Source organism: Paralichthys olivaceus, chromosome 6, assembly GCF_024713975.1.
Source record: "Paralichthys olivaceus isolate ysfri-2021 chromosome 6, ASM2471397v2, whole genome shotgun sequence".
Taxonomy (NCBI): Eukaryota; Metazoa; Chordata; class Actinopteri; order Pleuronectiformes; family Paralichthyidae; genus Paralichthys; species Paralichthys olivaceus.
In genome coordinates this window covers 1,197,607-1,217,915 of record NC_091098.1, presented here as the reverse complement: position 1 = coordinate 1,217,915, position 20,309 = coordinate 1,197,607, and the positions used below count along the sequence as shown (strand labels likewise).

The window sequence follows — 20,309 nt, the reverse complement described above, 5'->3', positions numbered from 1 at the left end:
AACCACTGTGTCTTCCTTATCTGTTCTATTTGTTATTTCTGCTTTCCAGTTTGTTTTGATGTTCATATTCAGTTTCAATTTACATTTGTATAGGTATAGTACGAAATCACAACATAAATTATCTCAAGGCATCTTTTCAATTCCACAGTGAGCAAGCACTTAGTGCACTAAGCACTACTCTGCTATTATTATGATTATTATTATAATTTCCACCAGCATTATTATCATCGTGAAGTATTGAGTAGCGTCATATCTGGATCCTGCATCTCTGGAGTCAGAATAGCCTGCAGAATGAGGAGAGATCAAGAGAGACAGAGAGAGTGAGAGAGGAGAAAAGCACAAACTACATGAGTGAGAAATCACAAAGTTAGTGACTTGTAATATAAATACATGTAGGGGGCAGAGGTGGTGAGAGGGAGAGTGCTCAAGGTATGATGGGAGTCTGGTCCTATAACACCATAACTAAGGGATGGTCCAGGACTCACCTGATTCAGCCCTAACTATAGGCTTTATCATAGCATGTTATTTTAAGCTTTGAATGTAGAGAGGGTGTCTTTCACCTTCCTCCTGATGTTACTGTCAGTTAGGATCCTCATCAGCCACCACTATGTCTGGTCGGTTTGTCAGAAGCAGTTTCTAAGTCTGGAACTTTAAGTCCATTAGGCTTTCTTGTTTGAAATCCAGGCAGAGTTTTGAGTGTTTGGTCTGTCAAACTTTTAGCTGGTGATTTGACCCTCTGGTGTTGCTGGTCCAGTGCCCTTCTGATCCTTGTTCATGTATTATCATGTGCCTACTCAACTGCCTCGTGTGTCTATGTCTCTGCATCTGCTAATAATGTTAGTCCACATTCATTCAAGACTGCATAGCGATTCCTGCTTAAAGGTTCAGTGTGTAGAATTTTGTTATATCTAGTGTTGAAATTGCATGTTGCAGCTGAACACCCCTCACCTCACCCTCCCGTTCCAAACATGAAAAAGAACCTGTGGTAGCCTTTAATTGTCATAAAAACTCAAAAGGTGTTTAGTTTGTCCAGTCTGGACTAATGTAAAAAACATGGGGTTAGGGTTAGGGTTAGGCCTCCGTAGAGAGGGTCCCCTCGATGTAAATATATTATTAGTATAGATGTATTTAAATATAAAGGGTCTTTTCTGGGCTAAAGAAAACTACAATTCATACAATTTAGAGGTAATGAACTAGTGAAAACATCATGAGAATTATTCTACATTAAATTTCTGCCAATATTTCCCCATCACCTAAATCTTACACACTGGACCTTTAAGTGGAGAGTGTAGAATAAATAAGATGTCTGTCATCTTCTGGTATCAGGTGGACAACCAGCTGTTGGGTACCACTCAGCCTGTGATGTTGTGTGTCACTTCCGGTTCCGGGGACAGCAGTGACAGCGACAGCGGCCCAGCCCTGCAAGTCAATTCTGTCAAGGTTCCCAGCAACCTTATGCTCACTGATCTCTTCAAGGTGGGGAGAGTTGCACACTGAATCACTGTACCAAATTATTCTGCATTACAGACAATTAGTACTGATATATCTTTTTATTGTCCAATGGTTTCTTGTTCACAATCACAAACCAAATGCATGCAAGTGGTACTAGGATAAAGTGACTAATGATGTAATCCCTAATGTGTTTACAGCATCTTATGGTGACAGCCCGACGCTTCACTGTCATCATTGAGGAGAAACTGCTGCTCAAGCTGCTCAGCTTCTTTGGATATGGACAGACAGAGGCTGGTAGGTCATTATTAAATGTAACTGTTAATAACTGTATGATGCTGTCAATAAGAATACCAGTAATTCTTGCATGAAAGTAAAACATAAAACATAATTTGCTATAAATGCAGAGCTGGAGAAGTTGCATGACCTCCATGAGAAGCCCAATGAGGATGGAGGAGCTCCAAAACGATACTACTTTGAGAACCTGAAGATCAGTCTCCCTCAGGTCAAACTGAGTGTCTTCACATCTCACAAGTTGCCTCCTGATCTCAAGGTAACATAACATGGTCATATTGATCTAGATTTTTGAAACCACCCTCCTTCTGTAATATGAACATAATACACATTTTTGGGAATACAGATATTTGTGTGATTATTACCAATAAACTTGTCATTAAACTACTGAGAAACAACATAAAAGCACAGGAGAACAACAGTTTACTCATCATTGATGATTGAAAGGTTAAAAGAATTTACAACAATAAAACGTTAAAACTTGCTGATATGTGATGTGCATTGGATCACTTGTTGGAATTTGATAAGATGAGGGCTATTTGTAATTGTCAATTTTCACATTTAACTGGAATCATTATAAATGAGTATAATGCCCTTTTCACATGACAAGTAAAAAATAAAATAAAAAGTTTTTTTTTTTTTATCTGGGGCAGCTGTGGCTGAGGGGAAGAGCGGTTGCCCTCCAGCAGGTCGGCAGCTCAATCCCCAGCCTCCCCATCTGCATGCCAAAGTGTCCTTGGGCAAGATGCTGAACCCTGAATTACATACACAATCATAGAACAAAAAAGTGCTATATGAATGTGTGTGTGAATGGCAAACTGTACTGTAAAGTGCTTTGAGTGGTCATCAAGACCAGAAAAGCTCTATATAAAACCAATCTGTTTAATAAAATAATAAGTGCTAAGTGTTATCTCATGTGTCTGTCACATTATTTTGTTTTTTCTCTAGGCTCTGAAAGGTTCTCTGGGCTTTCCACTGGTGCGTTTTGAAGATGCAGTCATCAACATGTACCCGTTCACTAGAGTGCACCCCTACGAGACCCAGGAGATCATCATCAATGACATCCTCAAGCATTTCAGAGAGGTAAGAGGGATGATAGGGCTTTACAAGGTGTGACAGCCTCTGACTTTAACCATCACCTAGAGTGAAAGAAAACTACCTAGGAGATGAAGGGAACAGGGGAAAAAATAAATTTGAATGATGATTGATAACAGTAATGACAAATGTAATGATAGAGGTATTTCCAGTAATAGTATACTGTATGTGAGTACGCGTATTGTGTACCTAAGCAATGTAGTTGTAATAATAATCCACTCAATGGATGCAATCAATCAACTGCCACCATGATCAAAAGCCAAGATTTGGCTGTAGGTGCGATCCTAGTTATGCAAACGATAAAGCATAACGACTCACGACATCACCTTGAGAATATATCCAGACCTCAGCATCACTCTCGCTAAGAAAAGATCGGCATTTAGCAGCGTTAAACGGGTTCTTTATCAGAGAGGAGTGCCGTTCCGCTTGCTTTTCCAGCCTGACTCAGAGTCACTTTTGGTGGAGAAAGTCACCTTTTTGAGACACCAGAAGAGGCCCAGGCGTTCTACGATCGCTGTGTTGCAAAGTAAACATCTGCCCGCAGGCTCGCTGCGACAAGATAAGTAATGTCTGTGTGACCGTGTTTATTTTGTGGTAAACGTGCATGCTGTGCTCAGGGATTGACTGCTGACTTTAATAAGGAAAAGAAAAAAACATCAGAACAACAGTGTTTCCATCAACGTGGGCTGCTTTTGGTTTTGGTTTCTCCAGGCTTTGGGACTCAGTGGGTAAGACAAAAGATCAGTTTCAACAATCCATATGTAAACTGTTTACTCTATTTCTCAATATCTACCCACACATCCACGAGTAATACTGGATTGTGTATGGTCTTGTTTAGATCACTACCATATTATTTTAATTACCTATTATGTTTTATTTTCTAACCATCTTATATAAGGCCCAGATGTTAATATTTTTAGGTTAAAGGACCATATGTTTAGCAGCTCTACTTTAATGTGCTGCAGTCAGACAGCTGCACTGTTAAGTTAACTTGAACTTGAATCTTGGCCGCTAATCTTATTTTATGATATTTGTATTTGATTTTGTGGATAAGATGACATGCTTTCATATGATGGGTTTTCAGATGAGGTCACTGGGTCACGAGAGCCATAAAACTGAATGACCATGACTGACTTATCAAGTAGTAATGTAAAAATGAGAGGTTCAGCAGTACACTTTATTAGTTCGAATGTAAAAGGCATGAGAGGGCCGGTGAAATGTGCAAAAATTTTGCCCACCTTAAAAAATTAAAAACAGAAATAGCATTTTTACAAGAAACACATTTGGTAACAGCAGACCATATGAAACTTAAAAAACCATGGGTAGGACAACTTAACCATTCACAATTCAATACCAAGGCAAGAGGAACAGCGATATTAATACACAAAAATGTACAGTTTACTCTTAAGGAGTCCATATCAGACCCACAGGGCCGATTTGTCATAGTGACTGGCTCCCTCTTTAATATGCAAGTTACACTTGCTTGTATATGTGCTCCTAATTGGGATGATGCCAGCTTTATATCTAGGCTCATCTCTGTTTTACCTAACATGAACTCTCACCCTTTGATCTTTGGCGCTGACATAAACTGTGTTATGGATCCGACCTTGGACCGATCTAGCCCCAAGTCAGTGTCTCCATCCAAGATGGCTCATGCCCTGTCTACATTTATGAATGGGGCAGGCTGTGTAGACCCTTGGCGCTTTCTTTTTCCACGTAATAAAGAGTTCTCATTCTTTTCACATGTACACCAATCATATTCAAGAATTGATTATTTTTCATTGATAAAACATTGCTACCCTTTGTTAAGAAAAGTGAATATTCGGCCATTATGGAGTCAGACCACGCGCCAGTATTGCTGGATTTAGGCTTTCCCCTTAACCAAGCTCAGCGCCCCAGTTGGAGATTGGACTCAACTTTACTAGCTGATGAAAACTTTTATAAAAGTATATCCACCGCCATAGATAATTTCGTACTGGAAAATAAATCAGACTCAATATCACCATCTGTCTGAAAGTGGTAATCAGGGGTGAAATAATATCTTACACAGCAGCATGCAACAAAGCCAGGAAATTAAAGCAGGAACAACTCATTGATTCAATGCTTGACATAGACCGTAGACACTCCATATCAACCGCCCCTGAACTATATAAAGAAAGACTGGCCTTATAAATGCAATATAACCTAATATCAACACATGTCTCGAGGTTTTATATACTAGTATAGTGAAAAGGCAGGCCGTCTTTTGGCCCACCAACTTAAATGTAGATCGGCAGCCCAGCTCATACCACAGATCCAGAAGTCTTCAAATGAGCTAACAGTTGACCCTGTTGAAATAAATAATATTTTTAAGACATTTCATTCAAACTTATACACATCTGAATTCCCAGAGGATGATTTCGGACATGCTAAATTTTTTAGATAACTTAGATGACCCTTCTATAAACCCCGATAGGAGGACGGATTTGGATAAGCCCATTACACTTAATGAAGTAATCAGCTCTATTTCAGCTATGCAAAGTGGCAAGACCCCTGGACCCAGTCGAATTTTACAAAACATTTTCTTCCAAATTAGCCCCTCTGTTACTTGAAATGTTTAATCATTTGCTGGATCAGGGAGCCTTGCCACAGACCCTCACAGAAGCTAATATTACACTTTTTGTTAAAACCTGGAAAAAATGCAGCTGTTTGTGGCTCTTGTAGGCCCATATCACTTCTAAATGGTGATGTTAAGATACTAGCCAAGCTTCTTGCTATTAGGCTGGATACTGTTATGATGGGCATAATTTCGCCAGATCAGACAGGCTTTATCAGGGGTCGCCACTCTTTTTCTAATATACGCAAGCTCCTCAGTGTCATTCACTCTCCCACATCCTTGAAGATTCCCCAGGTGGTGGTCTCCCTGGATGCGGAAAAAGCATTCAATCGGGTTGAGTGGCCCTATTTATTTGCTGTGTTGGGAAAATTTTGATTTGGGCCCAAACTTATATCTTGGATACGGCTGTTGTATGCATCACCTAAAGCTAGTGTAATCACTAATAAATTGTGTTCTAAATCCTTCTCACTGTCCTCTTAGTCCACTTCTCTTCACTTTAGCTATCAAACCTCTCTCCATTATGCTGAACACCTCACAACGCTTTAAGGGAATCTATAGAAAACAGTTAAAACATAGAGTGACCTTATATGCGGACGACTTATTGCTTTACATCTCAGACCCAGTGTCATCTGCCTCTGACATTGTGAATATGGAAAAAAAACGATTTGGCAGATTTTCAGGATATGAATTGAACTTTTTAAAGAGTGAGTGTTTTCCAATCAATAACTTAGCCCTCCAAATTGCAGACACAGATTTGCCCTTCCCTCTCTCTAGATCGGGATTTAAATATTTGGGAAATACTGTTACCTGTTCATTCTCTGGTTTGTGTGACAAAATTTTTACTCCCCTGTTCTTAAATGTGACCTTTAGAAGTGGAGTGTTCTAAACCTAACCCAAGTAGAAAAATAGCATGTATTAAAATGAACATACTGCCAAGGTTTTATATCTCTCTCAGAGTATTCCAGTCTTCCTTCCGAAGTCATTTTTCAGACTTGTTGATAAACTGTTGTCTTCATTTTTATGTGGTAACAAACATCCCAGAATTCGTTAGGAATTCCTTCAAAGGCATAAGTAAGAGGGGGGTATGGCTCTGCCCAATCTGATGTATTATTATTGGGCAGTAAACCTACAAAAAATAGTTTATTGGGTTCAAAGACCAGATGCTGATTGGTGCCAACCAGAAATTAATGCCTGTATATCATCATCACTACCTGCATTAGTTACCTCAAAGCTCCCCCACCCTCCTAAACAATACTCCTCATGTCCAATTGTAATCTCCACCTTAAAAATTTGGTCACAATTTCAACAAAATTTCAATCTGATGGACTTCTCTCTTTATAGTCCCATCTGCAATAATCATGTCTTTCTCCCAGATGGTGCTTTTGCCACATTTGATGCTCTCTCCACCAAGTTTAATTTACAGTGCTCTAACCTTTTCCGCTATCTCCAGATTCGCCAGTTTATTCGTACCATCAGCCCATGTTTTCCTAATTTACCTCCAAAAAAAGGAATATATATCATTCTGCAAATTCCCACGCACCATAGAGGTCTCATCTCAAAAAATTATAATAGTATCACATCATTCAATAAAGTGATGCTAGATAAGATTAGAGCAGACTGGGTAGAAGAACTTGGAATAAATATCTCTGATGCAACCTGGGATGATGCTTTATATAGAGTAAATGGGTCAACCTCATGTGCCCGCCTTGGCTCAATTCAGATCAAGGTGCTCCATCGAATCCATTATAGTAGAGCCAGACTTTCTAAGATCTATTCTAATGTCAGTGAAACATGTGAACGTTGTCATGTAGCTAAGGCTAATCTGGCCGATATGTTCTGGTCCTGTAATAAACTGTATAATTTCTGGACTACGATATTTCAAACTTTATCTGAAGCGTTTAGCAGAGATATCCAACCTAGTGCTGAAAAGGCTATATTTGGAGTCCGAGGGGAGGGTTCATTAATGACAAATAAAATGAAAAACATGCTCGCTTATTCAACTCTCCTTGCCCGTAGAAGAATCCTGTTGGAGTGGAAATCAGCGTATCCACCTAAATCCTCTTCCTGGATGAAAGACCTGATTTTGTTCCTAAAGTTGGAAAAGATAAAGTATTGCATTAGAGGATCAACCCGAAAATTCTATGAAACTTGGGCCCCTCTACTATCTTATTTTGAGAAACTTGAAGTCCTACCACAAGACTGAAAATTAAGCAGGCATAAATCTATACCCACTTTTTCTCTTATTTATTTATTTTCTGTATTTTATTATTTATTATTTGTATTTTTTGTTTTTATTTGTATTTGTATTTTTTTATTTTTTACTATTATCATTATTATTGGTTTTATTTATGTATCATTATTTTAATCTTATTAAATCTATTTTCATACCTGTAACCTCTTCCGTATGTCATTTGAGGTGTGCCTTTCACTCACTGAGTTTATTTTTGTGTTGACAGCATAGTGGGGATGGGAGGGGGGGGGGAGAAAATAAGAAAAATTATGTATGTTGAATATCTGTGATGAATGTTCATTTCTTCAAATAAAAACATAGTCCTATAAGATGTAGATATACTGTGATGGGTATAAACAAGGATTAGGAATTAAAAATCAAAATTCAAATCTCTGTGTCCAAATTATTATTATATATTGGGGAGATCATATTCATCATTTATGAACATATATCACATCGACTGCACAGTTGTGTCAGGAGACTATCTGATCATTATTGTGGGGTGTTTCACGTCTGCAGGAGCTGATCAGCCAGGCAGCTCAAATCCTGGGCTCTGTGGACTTCCTAGGAAATCCAATGGGCCTTCTCAATGATGTGACTGAGGGCATGTCAGAGCTCATCAAGTATGGAAATGTCGGTGGTCTTATACGCAATGTGACCCATGGTGTGTCCAACTCAGCTGCCAAGGTACATCTCTGCTTAGCAGTGTATGACAGACTCTTTTTATGTTTTGTTGTTATTTGTAATTTATCCTCATATTTTACAGCGTTCTTATTTGGTTTGATTTATTGATTGGCTGTGGCATTGTTGTATTATATTTTACACTTGTTAGTGTTATGTGTTCACCTTTTGAATATACACATACTCATATACCTGTAAGAGAGCGTAAAAAAACATATGAAAATTGTAATGTTAGAAGTCTGCCTTAACCTCCCTTTGTTTTCTATCAGTTTGCAGGGACTTTATCAGATGGTTTGGGGAAGACCATGGACAACCGGCACCAAAGTGAGCGAGAGTACATCAGATACCACGGAGCCACCAGTGGAGAGCATCTTGTAGCAGGGATCCATGGACTGGCTCATGGTACATGGAAACTATTTTCCTCAGATTACAGGAGTTATAGCTAGTGGGCAAAGAATGGTTTAAGGGGGTTTTGTATATGAGTACTTTTGAATTGGAACAGGGTGTCTGAAAACACTGTCAAATCACATAGTATTGGCTTTTTATTTATCTTCCTTCGTCCCTCCTTGATTGTCTAATTGGAAATCAGATTATTGGTTGGACTGCTCCAATAATGGTTTCTGGATTTGACATGTGACTTGTATATAATATGAATTTATTAGTATTAATATGACTGATCAGTGTTCTGAACTGATCAGTCATATTAGCAGTCAGCACAGATTAAAGTCCAATGTATGCACATTGAATGCACAAACACACTCTGAAGTAAAGTGAACATACATGAAATCATCCTCAGTCAGATTCAGTGTATCCCACTTAATTCCAGGAACAATTAATGCTGTGTCAGATGCTCCAAAGCTGTTCATACAGTGTTCAGTTTTTATTGTTGCATCCCTGCACTGTATAATCTCACACTCATTTTTAACATGAGAAGCTGGACAACTAAGTGATCCCAGTCTTTCTGATATCCACAAACTTTGCATGTCCTTTTAAATAAATGATCACATCCCCAGGTATCATTGGGGGCATGACGAGCATCATCACTTCCACAGTGGAGGGAGTGAAGACGGAGGGTGGAGTCAGTGGATTCTTCTCTGGTCTTGGTAAAGGTCTGGTCGGAACTGTGACCAAACCAGTGGCTGGAGCTCTGGACTTTGCATCAGAGACAGCACAGACAGTCCGGGACATGGCTAGTCTCAGTAACCACAGGTGAGTCCTACTTGCATAGGTATTTCAGTTTTCTACACAGACAACATGCTCTACCAAAAAATCAACATATATTAAAAATTAAATAACTAACCTCTACATTGATGAGTTGCCTTCTGTAAATTAAGTTGAAACTGAAACTAAACCAAAAGTTTAAACTGACATTAAAAATGAAAGAATTTTTTTCATTCATTTCTTTGACCTGCTTTAATAAGTGCAGTTTGCTTGAGAGTCTTTGTCTGCAGATGGACTGAAGTGAACTCGGATTATTGGCTGTTAATTAAAAAATACACTTTTTTCTCACCAGTTAAACTTTCTTCAAAATATGCAGGTGTAATATTTGATACAAAAACACTTATTTCAGGTGGAACTGTGTGATTTTCCCTCAACAATTATAACAATAACACTATGATTTTTTTTCTTTGATTGTTTATTTAACTTCTCTGGGAAATAGCATCATACCAGGATATGATATAATAATATTATGTTAACAACTTGTTTCTGTTGCCAGGCTGCTAAGAAATAAGTGCAGGTTTAAGTTTTACATCCATCCATTTTCTATATATATGCTATAGCCAATCCAGGCTGAGATTGGATCCAACCTGCACAGGTCAAGGTTTAGGGTAAGGTTAAGAAAAAGGTTTTAAGCACACCTTATGTTGCATCAGAGGCTGAGTGGCAACAGAACAACACATAAACACATAAATAATATCTTTCTCAGACATTCAATATGAAAGATTTGAACTTCATATACAGAATGTCAACATAGACATAAAAAACAATTTGAGTACAAAGGACTACTTTTATACAAGGAAATAGTCATATTTATGGCCATATTCAAGGCAAAGGCTATGTAAAAACATTGTGCTGCAGTAGCAGCTCCTCTGCAAAATATATTGTTGAACTGAAGCTAAATATTGTGCATGGAACAGATGCTGTAAATATGAATTGATATTAATGTGAATATTGTGCATTGAATAGATAAAGTTGCATAACTACCTTTCTTTGTGTATGTTTATGTACTTACATTGAGCCTTTAATGGAAATTGCAAAAATAATAACTATTACCCTCCTAAGTGGGTTTTTTAGAAGGTATCAGGGTGGTAGATCTCGGCTTATGTTTAGAATTAAAAAGTGATCTTGGGCTCAAAAAGGTTGGTGACCTTCACTCTCAATATACTGTGGTGACACTCGTGCGTAATGCTTCATGATGGATGCACGCACATGGAAGGATAAGGAGGAAACATGTTTTCAGTCATCACATATATTTTTAGTGATGTTGACTGATCAGCTGATATAGATTGTATAGATAACCGACCCATCCCAGTACAAACACAAGTACTCACCACTCTGGTTTATTAGCCGATAGGTCTGTGTGTGATATGATTAACATTATAACATAATATTTACCTTTCTATGTAGAGCCTCTTTTATTCAGTAATAAGCTATTTTGTTAAATTATATAGATTGAGGACATCACAGCTGAATTTAATCATCCTGTAGTTTTTGACAATTAAAATACAAACAGGATACCACAAGTTCCCTCATATTCTCACAGTTTGAAGCAAATAATTTCTTCCTCCACCTTTGAATTTATTTCAGGCTTCGTTCTTTCTATCGTCCTCAATCTCACTCACTGTATCATCCACAGCAGCAGCGTATCATTGTATTTGCTTTATTAAGGACATCACTCCTGCCCCATAAAATGTCTATTCACCTCCACCTCACTAATAAACACCTCAATGTCAGTGTTGCCATTTTTTTCAGCTTCTGTGCGCACACACATTTTTAGTATGAATCACACGCACTGTTTTATTAACGAGGCCCCTGGACTTTACTAAAACTGTGAAGTCCTGTTAGTGTATTAAGTGTTTGTGTTCTTTCTGTGTTGGTCAGGCTCAGTGTGCAGCGTGTTAGGAAGCCTCGCTGTTGTAAGGGACCCCAAGGTCTGCTGCCTCGATACTCTGCAATACAGGCTGATGGTCAGGAGCAACTCTTCCGCCTCACTGACAACATCCACTCTGAGTTGTAAGTCTCATTTATTTGTGACTCATTCACTGATGAGCTGCAGTTCCATCACTGTTTGTTTGCTGTGTATTTCCCACAACAGCTTCATTGCTGTTGAGCCCATCGACAGCTATTGTGTCCTCATATCCTCCAAAGTGGTCTACTTCCTGAAGCCAGGGGACTATGTGGACCGCGAAGCCATCTTTCTGGAGGTCAAGTACGATGACCTGTACCACTGTCTGGTCTCTAAGGACCATGGGAAGGTATATGTGCAGCTCACCAAGAAAGCTGAGAGCACCAGCAGTGGTGTGGCCATTCCTGGCCCCTCCCACCAGAAACCCATGGTGAGACAATTTTTTTTCTTTACACCCTCATTGTCATTTTTAAATATATAATATATATATATATATATATATTGTTATAGACTTGACACAAAATGAAAACAAAAAAAAATTTAACAACAAAATTTAAAAAAGGACAATTATAAAAAGGGAAAAAGAAAAAAACATTAAAATAATAAACATAAAGGATACAGGGAAAAAAAAAAAACTTGCCTCAATGCTCAGCCATCCAACTCCTCAGGTACTATATCCAGAGAGCCATAGAGAGCCTATGGGACAATGAAGGTGAACTAACTCTTGGATTTTGCCTCACTGGCCATCCACTATGTTGTGCACAGGAAGGAGGTTTGATAATTGGTAGAAATATTAAAAATCATAAATATGATCATTCAAATAATTCAATTATAAATAAAAAATAATACAACGGGGCACCACCCTGGTATCAGGGACCAATAGTCAACCTATAAGGATCAATCTCAATTTGGAAAGTTAAATTAACAATATCAATATATGTAATATGAATTATTAAAATGAACAATGAAGGTTTTAAGTCCGAGGACTGACTATCATAATCCAGCTGTATTCATACACATATACACAAATAATCACAAAATAGCTAGTTCCTTAATAACATAGTAACATCAATTCAAATAAATAATACTAATTCAACAAAATCCACTACACCAAAAACACTATCAAACATAAACAACTATACTGATTGTAAAAACACACATGTGACACCTATTGTGTGTATATATGTGTGCTTGTCTGTGTGTGAGTGGGGGAGAGCGAAAGAGAGGAGGAAGTAAAGATGGCGTACTAGGTCACGTTCAAATCTAAGATGGCGGCGGTCCGCGTGATTCAAACAAAGGAAGGTCGAGAAACAAAAGACAAGATGATCTAACTCGTGACTATAATTGCAGAATGGCGATCTATGAGCGACGTGACTCAATCCTGTTATATGTCCCCTGAATGTATATAAGTGTGATTGAGATGTAAAGATGGTGATGTCGTGCCACAAAATTCAATATGGTTTACAACTCCAGGGGGGGTGCACAAAGGAATTCAGCTGAATCCTGGCCAGATGCTGAAAACTCTGGCTCTCTTGAGTTAGATGTAGGCCCCTCCATTTTTCTCTTAACTTGACTTTAGATCCCAACAAGTACCTTGGGCCCCAGATCTTGTGATAAGATCTGACTGAAATGAAAGAGTCCATGGTGCTGCAAATATAAGAAATATTGCCTCTTTGGGATCCACCGTAAAAAGAGTGTCAAGGAGACTGAGTCACTACTAGACTAGTGCTGATGACACTGGAAGACATGGGAAGTTGAGAGCACAGTCATGACCGTAGTGAGATCTGGGTGGAAGAACACTCCATTTGGACCCAGGCAGGCTGATCAGCATTAGATTTTTCCATCCAGTATGAGTTTTTGACTATTAGCTGCCCAGTAATACTGTAAAAAATTGTGGAGGGCAGGCCCCCCACCCCTTTAGGAAGCTGCAAGATCTTTTTCTGCCTGCACAATCAATTTTATATTGATTTGTCTAATTTGGCAAATCATTTTTTAGTAATAATTGTAGGAATATGTTGGAAAAGGTAGAGGACCATGGACAAAATAGACATTTTAATGAGACAAAATTGCTGTTAAAAGTGTCAGCTAGGGATTTTGTAATGAAAATACCTGAATGTTTAAAACCTTTATCCACCCACTCTTCCCAAAGTTAAGTTTATAACCTGATAGTTGGCAGAATGTTTACAACTATTGGGAGTGATGTAGAACATACATAAAAAAACGATACATAAAGGTGTAAATCATACAGCTTATATATTTTTCCCAGGCAAGAAAACCCCTCAAATATCTCCTCAGATCACAGTCAAATGGCCAGTGGTTCAGTGGCAATAGAAAACAGAAAAGGGGATAGCGGGCACCCTTGTCTTGTGCCACGGTGTAGCTGAAAAAGGGGATGAGATAATATTATTTGTTCATACGGAAGCTACTGGAGATGACTATGACCACTTGACCTATGAGATGAAACCTGAACCGGGACCAAATCTTTCCATCACTTCACAGAAAAAATCCCACTTTATCCTGTCAAAAGCTTTCTCAGCATCCAGTGACACCACCAATACTGGAGTGCTGGAGCTAGGTACATTTAGTATGTTTAAAAATCTTCTGGTGTTGTGGAAGGATTGTCTCCCCAACATGAAACCTGTTTGATCTGATGAAATAATCCCAGGTAAAACATGCTGGAGGCAGAGAGCTAAAATCTTTGACAAGATTTTTTAAACTACATTTAGTAGTGATATGGGTTTAGAGCTCCTGCAAAATAAAAGGTCCTTATCTTTTTTTAGGAGAAGAGTAATTGCAGTAGTGATGAAGATGATGTCTAGTAACCAATTCAAAAGAAAAAGAAAAAAAAAAAATATATATATATATATATATTGTTGCACTTATATGGCACTTACATGTAGCACTTTGTAGTTTTTGTAGTTTGGCTTTTTGAAGCTAGTTGTACTTACTTGATTCTTGTTGTTCTTGGTTTGTTCCCTAATGGTTGATGCACTTAAGAGTGTCAGCTAAATAAAATGTAACTCAAAAACTATCCAAAAGGCACCAAGTCTAAAAAGAGGGTGAGAGAGATCAATTAGGCTACTTAACAAAGCCTCATAAAAATAACTATAGGCCTAACTCACATACAACTTCAGTCTTCAGTACCTACTGCAGAGGTACCTCCGCACATTATTCGATAGTTTATTGACACAGAGTAAATCCTGTAGATGACGAAGTCTATGAAGTCAGGAGGAAATAACTTTTCAGGTGCTTCAGTACTGGCGTCACTTTCCCAAACCGGAGTCCACATCATTTTTATTTACGGTCTGATTCGATACTGTGGTTTAAGAAATACTCAATTGAAGAAAAAACATGTAACATACACACCTTAAGAATCATCATGACTTCCAGGCACTGTGTGACAAAGGCTTGTTGTTGGTTAAACATCACTGAGGGAGCACCAGTTATTACAGGGGACGTTTTCTGGTCTAGTCAACTCCAGTTCATAGAGCGAGCTCTCAGGAAGCTGTTAATAAACTCACACAACCTGAGACGCGACCGCAGCCTGGTGACTGTCAGTCCAGCCGCCGAAAACACCCGTTCTGAGGGGACTGACGTTGCCGGGGTGCATAGGTACCGCCGCGCATTATTCGAGCATTTTATCGATAAAAAAATAACGTGATAGACGGAATTCTCAATGATCAATTATCGATTTGTCGATTCATCATGCCCATCCCTAGTAGTCACATGAATGTACATTAGAAAGCAATCTGTTATCTAAGAGAAAAAAGTCTATTGAAAAACAAAAGGAAAAGATTATTTGTCTGGGAATTTACGCTTCCATGGATCAGACAGGCCTGATTTGCCCCTTTAACATTCAAAGATATGAAACGAATGTTATTCATAGAGGACATGTTTTTATCTATCACTCAGTCAGCTTCGTAATTGTGCAGTATAATATGAGTGTTAAGGCAAAAGAAACAACAGCGATAAAAACAGAGCGACGCATCAAACCCAAGTGCCTGGAACTGGAACTGATGTGCATCAACTTTCCCTGAAACATGATCTCAGTCTGTAATCAAGCTTTGAAAAGAAACTGTTCACAGGCCACGCCTTTCACACCATTGGTCCGATTGACCTGATATTTGAAACAGCCAATTGTGCTCTACAAAAAAGCAATGTCACATCTCCTTTTTGTTTTTCAACTAATAAACACAAAATTTGGTACACAGCATTGTGAGACAGAGATACAAATTTCTATTAGAAATGAGCTGAATTGGTCAAAAATGAACATGACTGCAATTAACCAAAAACTACTGCTTAACAGGACATCGGCCATAACTCATCAACATTTTGTCCAATCATCATCAAACTTGGTAGATATGTTTACGTCCTAAAATAGGTAGACCAAAGCATTTAGAGTTTTGCATATAGGGCCAACATTTCCCAAAATCTATAGCGCAGTAACCACTGGACCGAATTTCAATGTATTTGGTAGGAATGCTCTGGGGGAAAATAGGAACTAAAATCTCGAGTGCCGAATTTATTGATCAAACATTTACATATTTTGCAGGATGTTTTCCTCATATTTTAGGATAGAAACATAAAAACCTGCAACCTGCTCATTGCTTCGTTTCACTTTGGCCAATTGAGCTGCTTCTTCCTCCTATTGAGATACTTCTACCTCCAATTGAACTGCTGCTTCCTCCTATCGAGATACTTCACCCTCCAATTGAACTGCTGCTTCCTCCTATTGAGATACTTCTACCTCCAATTGAACTGCTGCTTCCTTCTATTGAGCCGCTTCATCCTATTGAGTGTATCAATGATAGAACCTGTGCATTGCCGCTTGCGGATATATTTTTGGTCGTTTTTGTCCAGGTTTTCAGATTTGTGTCTCAGCCTTTTCCAGAAGAGAAGGCTGCAGAGCAGACTGTAGCTGATTGTTTGAACACAGATACCACTGCTTCTTCAACCTTTAATACAAACAAGGAATACATCTGTAACAATTTGATCTTTTGTTTATTAAGACCAAAGTTAGGCTTCGCTATTGGGATCCCAGCTCGCTGCAAAGAGGATGAAAACCTAACTGAGCTAGAGAGTGAATAAAAGAAAGGGAACATTTTTAGAAATAAAACTTCATTAGTATGAGATGGTTGGATTCCTCAGCATTCGACATCACGACAAACTGTCAAGCCTCCAAAAGGACCTTAAAAGTAAATATCATAACCTTCATGCAGGGAAATTTCTCTCTCTCTCTTTCTCTCAGAGCGATGTGATCTCAGTGGCTACTGACTTCCTGTAAATCACAAAATCACAACTTTACAAACTAAAAACAAAGTATGTATCAAACTTGTTTTAATTCTACCACTCAATGGCATCAAACATGGTTGAATCTTAAATCTCACCCGGGCAGCTGCTTCTTCTAAAGCAAATGTAAGGCACGAGATCTATACACAATCAAAATGTTCATAACTTTTCAAGCCGTTTTGTTGGTTTAAAATGTCATATCATATGTTATATGGTGTAAATATATGTTACAGAATTCTTGGTTACATTGAAATGATTAAGAAATTGTTAACTCAAAGCTCTATTTTAAATGTCAATGCTCAGACTGTATTTCAGCTTTCTCCATTATTTTGGGGTGGAGGCAGGAAATTCAGACACAAATCTTAAATCCTGGACAAATACATTCTTCAACACTGACACATAAATAAATAATTATGAGTCAAGTGGATTATTCCAAAGATGTCATAAATCATTAGAGTATTCTCTATGTCTGACCCTTTGTCTATGGTATTTATTTTTTGTTTTGTTCCTTGGTTTTTATTTTTGTTTATAATTGCAAAATGCTGATGGGTGTTTAAAGATTGGCGTTATGAAGTTCTTCTTGCTTTTTGTACACACTATGGTTTCCATGTCAATCAATCAATAACATTTTATTTGTATCACCCATTATCACAAACCACAATTTATCTCATAGGGCCTAACACCGTGCAACATCCTCTCCCCTTACCCCCAAAAAAACTTTAATCGGGAGGAAAAAACACTCAGGATGGTCAGAAGTGCAACTGTGATTGTCGAGTATAACAGAGCATCGTAATGATACAACATTGATGAGAAAAGACAATGTCTAACATAAATGGAGACACATAAATGTATCAATCTTTATATTATTTATATATATATATATATATATATACAGTCCCCATGGGATTTCTGCCTGAGCAAAGATCTGAGCACTTGTAAAAAAAATCTATCAAAGGGTCCGACAAAAATTAAACGTGAGTTATAATGTGTGTTCTTTTTTGATCTGTGTGCAGTTTCATTGATGAATTGGAAGCCGCCCATAATTTATTGTGTTCCAGCAGTCTTCCACTGATGCCACTATTAATATTGCCCCCCTTTTAATCTCAGGGTTATTATGGTAAATGGTTTGTATTTATATGCGCTATATTACAGTACAGTTTGCCATTCACACACACATTCATATATTAGCAACACTTTTATCGTTCTATGGGGCAATTTGGGGTTGAGCATCTTGCCCAAGGACACTCCAGCATGCAGATGTGAAGAATGGGGATCGAACTACTAACTGGTTGGAGGATGACCACTCTACCCCTCAGCCACAGCTGCCCCTATTGTGAGCTAATTAAAGCCAAGTTTTTACCACAGTCGTAATCTTGATTGGACCAAAGCAGTCACATGACACATGCAGTTGAAAGACAATAAAATAGGTGTAATGTAATATTTGCTAAATATACAATTTTGCATTATAATTTTGTCATTGAGATATGATATAGGGTCAACTTTGAAAATAAACAAATTATTCTTGTTATATGAGTTATTGCAATGTGAGCTACACCTGCAGCAGTGGCAGCAAGATGGGGTGTCTTGGTTCTATTGTTGTACATCGTAATGAGATTGGACAACTCAGTATATATCTCAGTTTCAGAATTGTAACACTCTTCAATTTGTCTATTTGCTCCTATTAGTGTATCATGTAACATCATTTAACAATCTCCTTCATAGGTCCATGTAAAGAGTGAGAATCTTGCCATCAAAATCTCTCAAGAAATCAACTATGCCAAGAGTCTTTACTACGAGCAGCAGCTAATGCTTCCGGCCAGTGAGAATGAGGACTACTTACTGCTGGAATCCTGATCACATGACTTTTCGAAGAGGCTGTCTGAAGAATTACTAACTTTAACTCTTTAATCCTGAGAATGTTTTTGTTTATTTTTGTAGGCTCTTGTTTTTTTAAAGTGACAAGCTGCAGTAAATGGAACAGTCAAGCACCATTGCACTTAGTGTAGTCACATGATGTTTTACAAAGCACATGCATGTTCATGACAGAAAAAACACATGCAAGGAAATGTTTTGTATGTATATGAAGTATCTATAAAAATGGCTCTTAAAAAGCTGTTCTTTGCTGTTGGCAACAGGTGTACACACCCTACTAGTTCTATATGTTTGTGAATAGACAGAAATGGAAATGTAATAAACTGCCTTTACAACTCTATTTTGTGTATGAGTGCAGGGGTGACCTGTAGTGACACAGGGAGGGCTGGGACCTTCAGGTCATTTGCCTGTCTGTCGTGGTCTGCCTTTTACAATCACATACCTCCACATCTGAGTGTCTCTGCTTTGATTTAGCAGCAGTTTTTTTAATGTTCTTTCAGTCCACACTCCCTCTAACCAGGCTTCACCTTAAGTTGTTCACAACTTCTTGAAGAGTTGCTTGTTAATTGTTAGGGTTTGGGGTTTTGGTTTGGTGTCAGAGATTTACTTGAGCTGAGATTGAAATTGTATTTTAATAGGAGGAGCTGAGTTCAGTCAATCTGTAATTCTGTAACATAATGTTCACATGCACAGTGCTTTATTAAAGTCCTGTTACTGCAGCACGCACCGTGTGAGGCCTGTTATTTGTTTTGTATTATTTGTATTTTCAAATATAGTCTAAATAGATGAATAACATCATTAGTGTGCTGTATCTGGTTGAGTTTTTCCTTTTTATCCTTGGCAGAAAGGAGTAAAGAAATGTTTATATCTTCCGTGATTGTAGCGATTCAATTTAATTTGATTTATATAGCGCCAAATCACAACACGCTTCATCAAGACCTCACAGTAGAGAAACCAAACAGTTCCTGACAACCAGCAGCATTGGCGACTGTGGAGAGAAGAAACTCCCTCATTAACTGGAGGAAACCTGTATCTGCCTCGACTGGTTGGGGTGAGAAGGGAAAAACGGGGAAGAGAGGAGAGAGAAGGAGGGGTTGTAACCTATATTTAAGATCCTTCAGACTGGTTGAGATATATATATATATATATATATAATCATATAAGGGTGATTTAGATATAATGGTGTTATTAATGATAGAAGCACCAGTTAATAGTAAAGTATTATAATAATTATAATCATTGAGTTGTGTCAGCTCTGGATCCATCAGTTGGAGTCAGAGATACTTGCAGAATAAGAGAGAATAAAAGCATATGGGAGAGGAAAAAGGGATGTAATGATGTAATAAAAATACATGGTGAGTACAGACAGATGGACAGAGAGATACTACAGCCCTGTTCTTTATATGAATTTTAATATATAATACTTTTAATGGTACAGGTTTCTGGTGTGATCACTGTATTTTAGAAGTAATCCTATTTACTCAAATAAATACTAGAACAAATCAAATCAAATTTTATTTGTATAGCCCAAATTCACAAAACACATTTTTTCTCAGAGGGCTTTACAACTTGTGCAGGTAGTGACACCCTCTGTCCTTAGACCCTCGGTTCAAGTGAGGAAAAACTTGCCCACAAAAAACCCATTTAACAGGGAAAAGAAGGTGGAAGAAACCTCA

At 38.1% G+C, this 20,309-nt stretch overlaps 1 protein-coding gene across 7 annotated transcripts in view; it reads left to right on the top strand.

Annotated features, from left to right (window-relative positions):
• The window catches only part of vps13d (vacuolar protein sorting 13 homolog D), an 86,864-nt gene extending 67,509 nt beyond the window's left edge, over positions 1-19,355 (top strand). For all 7 annotated transcript variants that reach the window (XM_069526220.1, XM_069526221.1, XM_069526222.1 and 4 more), the window contains exons 60-69: positions 1,327-1,476; positions 1,650-1,746; positions 1,857-2,002; positions 2,692-2,826; positions 8,184-8,351; positions 8,615-8,747; positions 9,359-9,554; positions 11,448-11,579; positions 11,662-11,902; positions 18,484-19,355. In XM_069526220.1, the coding sequence (XP_069382321.1) occupies positions 1,327-1,476; positions 1,650-1,746; positions 1,857-2,002; positions 2,692-2,826; positions 8,184-8,351; positions 8,615-8,747; positions 9,359-9,554; positions 11,448-11,579; positions 11,662-11,902; positions 18,484-18,615 (1,530 nt within the window). In that variant the 3' untranslated portion in view covers positions 18,616-19,355. The remainder of the gene's footprint in view (positions 1-1,326; positions 1,477-1,649; positions 1,747-1,856; positions 2,003-2,691; positions 2,827-8,183; positions 8,352-8,614; positions 8,748-9,358; positions 9,555-11,447; positions 11,580-11,661; positions 11,903-18,483) is intronic.
• The last annotated feature ends 954 nt before the right edge of the window (positions 19,356-20,309 follow it).